A 7,182-nucleotide genomic window follows, 5' to 3' on the forward strand; every position below is an offset into this window, starting at 1 on the left:
TTGAAGGCTGTAGCTTGCGAAATGTGGAAGTAGGTCACTAGGTCAAAATCAAGGTCAAAGTTCATTTCCGAACACGAAACTATGCATGTGGTCCAAATTTGAAGCCTGTACCTTCAAAATATGTGAAAGCATGTCACTAGGTCAATGTCAAAGTCAAAGTGTTTTCTGGTTGCACAAAACTATGCATGTGGTCCAAATCTGAAGGCTGTATATACAAGCTTGAGAAAATGTGAAAGTAGGTCACTAGGTCAAAATCAAGGTCAAATTTCATTTCGAAACACAAAATTATGCATGTGGTCCAAATTTGAAGACTGTACCTTCAAAAATGTGAAAGTAGGTCACAAGGTCAATGTCAAGGTCAAAGTTTTTTTCGGTACACAAGACTATGCATGTGGTTCTTATTTGAAGGCTGTACCTTGAGAAATGTGAAAGTAGGTCACTAGGTCAAAATCTATGTCAAATTTCATTTTGAAACACGGAACTATGCATATGGTCCGAATTTGACGCCTGTACCTTCAAAAATGTGAAAGTAGGTCACTAGGTCAAAATCAAGGTCAAAGTTTTTTCCGGTGCACAAAACTATGCATGTGGTCCAAATTTGAAGGCTGTAGCTACAGAAATGTGAAAGTAGGTCACTAGGTCAAAATCAAGGTCAACTCATGTCAAGGTTCATCTTGCCACTCAACAAATATACATGTGGTCCAAATTTGAATGTTGAAATTATTGACAAGAATATTTTAAAAGTTTTTCCCTATATAAGTCTATATGAACCATGTGACCCCCGGGGCGGGGCCATATTTGACCCTAGGGGGATAATTTGAACAAACTTGGTAGAGAACCACTAGATGATGCTACATGACAAATATCAAAGCCCTAGGCTTTGTAGTTTGGACAAGAAGATTTTCAAAGTTTTTCCCTATATAAGTCTATGTAAACCATATGACCCCCAGGGCGGGGCCATATTTGACCCTAGGGGTATAATTTGAACAATCTTAGTTGAAGACCACTAGATGATGTCACATACAAAATAACAAAGCCCTAGATCCTGTGGTTTTGATCAAGAGGTTTTTCAAAGTTTTTCCCTATGTAAGTCTATATAAACCATGTGACCCCCAGGGCGGGGCCATATTTGACCCAAGAGAAATAATTTTAATCATCTTGGTAGAGGACCACTAGATGATGCTTCATACCAAATATCAAAGCCTTAGGCTCTGTGGTTTTGGACAAGAAGGTTTTCAAAGTTTTTCCCTATATAAATCTATGTAAATTACAGAAATAAACAAAGGGCCATAACTCACTCATAAATTGTTATGCTTGTTGATGCGATAACGAGAAATTGTTAACGGACGGACGTTCTAACGAAACGGTATTTATGTGACACCCCCATTGTTCTCTCTATTGTTCTAACAGTCACATAAAAAGAAATAGGTCACATAAACAGAACGGAACGAATGACATCAAAGAGAAAGTACCGTTATGCAGTCACTTAACCATCATTTCGCGGGCACGGACTGACGGACGGACGGACCACGGATGCAGAGTGATTTTAATAGCCCACCATCTGATGATGGTGGGCTAATAAATACTTGGAAAATATGAGAACGCACTATTAGTTCGGTAGCTTTAGCATTAGGCTATAGATCGAGAGGTCGCCAGGTCGAATGCCGGGCGTGTAATAATTTGGTAGCAAAGAGCTTTGGAAGCATGAAAACGAATATAAGGTTACTAATCATTTAGACAACGTGGTAGTTGTGCATTTTGCTATAAACATATGTATTATTTTATATCAGTGGACCAGTTACTTACCAAACATATTAACATTTTATTTACTGAGAGAGTATTACATGTATCACTTACGCCCTTATGTAGAATTCGAAACAAAACTGAATAGAATCCAACGACACAGAAGCACCGGAAATAGCAAATTGAGTGCAAAAAACTGTATATACATGGATCATCAGGTCTACTATGATCATAATTTTAATACATGAATCTACTTATATTAATGGTTATAAAGTACAATACCCTGCTGTTTTTGCTTCTGTGCAGTACGAAACCGTTCTATATCTTCAATGTCATTTCTCCAGGTTATCTGTAATTTAAAAAAAAGCAATGCGTATACAGATACAATCATAGAAACATTACCAGCCAAAATATGTAGCAAAGAAACTATGATATTAATATTTAAGATACAAATAATATAACAATATGTATATAAAAAAAATACGTTGATAATAAAATCTCATTACACCTAATGGCCTATTAATTTGTAAAAGAGAGAAACTGTGTAACAGTATTTTTTATCAAATATATTCTTGCCATACATAATTACTGATAGGAAAAAAAGAGAAAATTTAATGACATTGACCTTCTTGAATGTGTCTGTAGGACACAGGGTGAGCCCCCCCCCCCCCCCCCCCCCCCCCCACCCCGGTACATTTGTCACAAATTAAGGGAAATAATTCAAATGTTTGCAGTCTTAACTGGGTTTAGCCTCAACAAGCATTTTATGAAAAGGATTTATAATTCTAGGCTATATACTTTTTGAGCTATGAGCATCACAAACAAATAAAATCCACTATTTTAGCTATTTCAAGGGCCATAACTTTGTAGTAAATGCCAAGATTCTCAGGAAGAATGCCAAGTGTGCAAGGACACATCATGATAAAGACCCAAGCAAGGTTTCATTAATTTACATCAAATACATTTTGAGCTAGGCACATAATTAGGTGAAAATGTGCATATTTTTACTATTTCAGGGGCCATAACTTTTAAAATAGGGTGTGGAGCCAGCCCAAAAATAAGAGGTGTGCAAGTTTATATCATGATAAAGACTTATGCAACTTTTCAATCATTTATATTAAAAACTTTTTGAATTAGGTGCATCACAAGGTGAAAATGTGTATTTTTGACTATTTCAGGGGCCATAACTCTAAAAATAGGGGGCGGACCAAAATGAAAAAGGGAGGTCCATGCAAGTTCATATCATGATTAAGACTCGTGAAAGGTTTCATGAATCTATATCAAACACTTTTTGAGCTAGGTGTGTCACAAGGTGAAAATGTGCTTTTTGACTATTTCAGGGGCCATAACTCTGAAAATAGAGGGAGAAACCAGACAAAAAATAGAAGGTGCTCAAGTTCATACCAGGATAAAGACTCATGCAATGTTTCATCAATTTATATCAAATACTTTTGACCTAGGCGCGTCACAAGGTGAAAATGTGCATTTTTGACTATTTCAGGGACCATAACTCTGAAAATAGGGAGCGGAGCCAGACAAAAAATAGGTGATGCGCAAGTTCATATCATGATAAAGAATCATGCAAGGTTTCATCAATTTATATCAAATACTTTTTGAGCTAGGCGCGTCACGAACTTCGACGGACGGACGCACGGACAAGACCAAATCTATATGCCCCCACCACTCATGGGGGAACAAAAATTACGCATGTACGATGCCAGAATAAGTATAAGTATCGTCTGGTAAATATGCACATACACATATTGGACAGAACCAATGATCCACAGCAATTTCTTTTGATTCTGATTTCACACACGATGCATGGTAACAACGTGGGCATGTCGAACAAAGAATAAGTTGCCCGTCTTGTTTGCAAACCTCGCATTTACCATTGTGGTGCTTCTGAAAATGGAAATATTAATGAGGAAAGGGAATCGAAACAGTGCAAAAAGGTTAAAAGATCTCGAAAATTCCATAATAATTTTAAATTGATGCTAAATTTAGATAAAGTAATTGCCAAAAAAGCTGAGATGTATAATTAAATACTTAGGACAACACTGCTTTCCATATTACACATGAACCTTTACAGTCAAAGCCATTAAGGAATGCAGTCAAAATAATTTATCAATAGCACTTTCTACAACTTAATCAAATATTTAAACCTATAAAAGAAAATATCGACAATAAGAGTAAGCACGAAAAAATAATATTAAATACAATATATAACCACATTTTAAACGAAGGCATTATGACCCTTTTAACCGTATGTCTTGCTTCTGTAATTAATTCTGCTTTTAATGTTTACGATAACGCTTAAATACCTAAATATTGAACAAAATCCATCTTTCTCAGCATGCGGTGACGGAACTTTCTGACATTTTGAAGATGTACCGATAGTACATTGTTTAGCCATATATAATTATTTACTCTATTCATATAATGCTATATCGACAGATGATTTTGGGTACTGACAGAAAAGTTAATTAACAGCTTTCTGGACAAAAGATAGTCATCGGAAACTTTCATTCTCCAAATTAGATAATTATGGTGATCGGTACAATTTCAATACAGTTAATTAAAGTTCTAACTAGTCACTTGTTATAACGCACAGTGTTTCGATTAAAATTTGCATATATAAAAATCTACTTGTTGATTGCTTGATACAGAATAAAACAAATGTAATGTCTACTTCGTTCTATTAAAAGAAAGTAAATACCTAGTTCAGTCATTCAAAGATAACGAGTCAAATGATGAACAAACTGATATTGAACAGGAAGATTTTCAGGATGATTTACCAGGAAGTGAACTTTCTCATAAAGATGTGTTAGACATGTTGATAAGAATTAAGAATTTTGCAATGACAAAAGACAGTGATTTCTTGAAATCTGTGCAAGGGCTTCAAACATTAGCTGAAAAGAAAATCGTAAAAACAAAGTGCATTCAGAAGCAAGCAACTCTTGACAGTTTTTTCAAAAAATGTTGAAAAAGTAAATATGTATTTTTATAGTTACATGATCATAGTGTTTAGTAAATATTGTAGTTATGTTTATAAATAACAAGATAATATTTATTACATGTAAATGTATATACACTGATTCTATTCGGTTGCAATAGTTGATGATAAATAAAAGATATGTTTTTTATACTTGTTATCTGTGTATTCATTATACATACTTGACTCTCCTTAATGTTCGTAATTAATTAATTCATTAATTATTTAATTAATTCATTAATTATGTAATTAATCTATTAATTAATCACTTTACACAAACTTGTAGAATTATTAAAGACAAAAATCCCCTTCATCCTACGTGTGTAAGAAAACATAACTCTAGTGCACCAAGTCCACTTTGCCTGCAAACTTCCAAACTTCTGAATTCCGGAAACTTCCAAATACCGAACTTTTAGGTTGGTCCGGAGGTCGTTCGGTTTTCGGAAGTTACACTGTACACTTGAAAAATACACCAACAGTTTAACTGGGTCTTTATGGCAAATGTGCATACCATTTTGAATATATATACAAAAATATTAAAATATACATGCATGGACGAAAAACGCCGCAGACGGGACAAGAAAAGTGACCTTAAATAGTTTACAACTGCACATGAAAAGATCAATGATGACTTATGACCAGACAGGCAAAAACCCATTAACCTTTGGCCTCAGTGCGACATTTAACTCTGAGCTAGGTAACTGAATGTTGCACGTGACATATTGTCTTTTTAAGGTGAACACTTGTTCCAAGTAATATTGTTATGGCAGAGTTCTTGACCAGAAACAAAACATACCCTATTTATGCCGAATTTTCCTTTGACTTTCAATGACCTTGATCTTTGAGCTTGGGGTCTGGAAGCTATGCATGACATGTCGTATCATTTGTACTAAAATATTAAATCCTTTGGTGCATGACAGAGTTATGGACTGGACAGGACTACCACAGGTTGTAAATGCAGACGGGAGTAACTAGCTCTCGGCTAAACATTTTGGTGGTTCTAATGCAGTTTCTCGTTACCACCAAAAGAGTTGCCCTCAAACCAGATATATCCCATCTTCTACAGCAGGTGACAGATTATTACTGTCTTAAATCTTATAAAGTGTTCTCCAGTTTTCCCGCGTCCTGTAGACCTCCCGATGAAAAACTGACTGACATGAAAAAACTTGTTTCACCAATATATCGAAGCGAAGTCTAACACACAGTCTAACATGTTACAAGTATGTAACTTATACAGAAATACGTTTTTGAATTAAGGCTAATAAAACTACTGTTATGACACATAGAATAATAAATTGCATTATAAAGAAATAGCCATGATATCAAAATAGAAACAGTTAAATGACTTAAACTAGAACTTATCTGTATTAACTAATCTAAAGTGAACCTTACACCCTTCTGATGAAACATGCTTATCGGCATCTATGAGACACGGAATATATCAATCAAACGAAACTGATTATAACCAAAAGCATTCAATACCATTTCCATTGATTGTGCGCCAGTTTCACTAGCATTAATTATTCGAGGTCTTGGAGTTTCTTGTCTAAAGATGAAAGGATCAGATTCCAGCTGAAAATAAGACACGAGTTCTATGACATTGACTGAACTTTAGCAAGACTTTGAACAATCATTTTGTGAATAAAAAAAAAATATTTTAAGAAGTAAAAATACAGATATAAACATATTGAATTATCCCATCTGTTATTATTACAAGTAAATTTCATTTTAGCACACAAACAAAATTATCACAGAAGGTTCAATAACACCACAATCTAATTGAGAAATTAAATAAAACGTTTTAGCATATTTTAGACAAAGTTTAGACCCTGCAACTTGGTGTCCATGTAGTAATGGTTTATTCATCTAAAGCTACTTGTATGCCCTTTCGGTTACAACATACTCTGATGAAGAAAGTATCTCTAACATTTGGAAAAATCATACAAAATGAAATAACTTAATAAATACAGTCAATGTAACATCTTCTTGAGCGTCTTAAGAAGAGTCGCCAGACTTAAGATTTTGTTGGACTTAAACTGGTTCAAGTTGCAACAGCTCACGTCAGAGTCATCATTTCATATGTCTGTCAGAATAATTTCTATATTTGATATATTGATTAAGCACAGATAGTGCTTGATACCTCTTCGTGCTGTAAATTATAGGATTTGAGTCATTTATGGACGATTTGGGTTAGTAACTTAGTTACAGTGATAGCTGGACACCAGCATCACACATTATATTATTAGGCTGGCGAATTATTCGCCAGACTATTATAACCATAAATCGAGATTCCACAAAGTTCAAACAGGTGCTGAGACTGAAAACACAAAATATAATTTCATGCGCAATTCAAATAGTTCACCACGTTTATCTTGCTATAGGGTTGTATAAAAATTGTTAAACTTACCCGTTTCGATAAATCTATTTGCTGAAACATGTTATGATAA

At 34.5% G+C, this 7,182-nt stretch overlaps 1 protein-coding gene across 1 annotated transcript in view; it reads right to left on the reverse strand.

The window, feature by feature from the left end:
• The window catches only part of LOC128551440 (uncharacterized), a gene marked incomplete at its 3' end in the record, with an annotated part of 52,954 nt that extends 46,519 nt beyond the window's left edge, over nt 1-6,435 (reverse strand). The window contains exons 1-3 of the mRNA XM_053532299.1: nt 6,218-6,435; nt 3,502-3,645; nt 2,026-2,092 (exon numbers count right to left, since the gene is read on the reverse strand). Coding sequence (XP_053388274.1) covers nt 2,026-2,092; nt 3,502-3,645; nt 6,218-6,226 — 220 coding nt within the window. The remainder of the gene's footprint in view (nt 1-2,025; nt 2,093-3,501; nt 3,646-6,217) is intronic.
• Nucleotides 6,436-7,182: the final 747 nt, after the last annotated feature.

The sequence above is a fragment of the Mercenaria mercenaria genome, unplaced genomic scaffold (genome assembly GCF_021730395.1).
Source record: "Mercenaria mercenaria strain notata unplaced genomic scaffold, MADL_Memer_1 contig_1090, whole genome shotgun sequence".
NCBI classification, from domain to species: domain Eukaryota; kingdom Metazoa; phylum Mollusca; class Bivalvia; order Venerida; family Veneridae; genus Mercenaria; species Mercenaria mercenaria.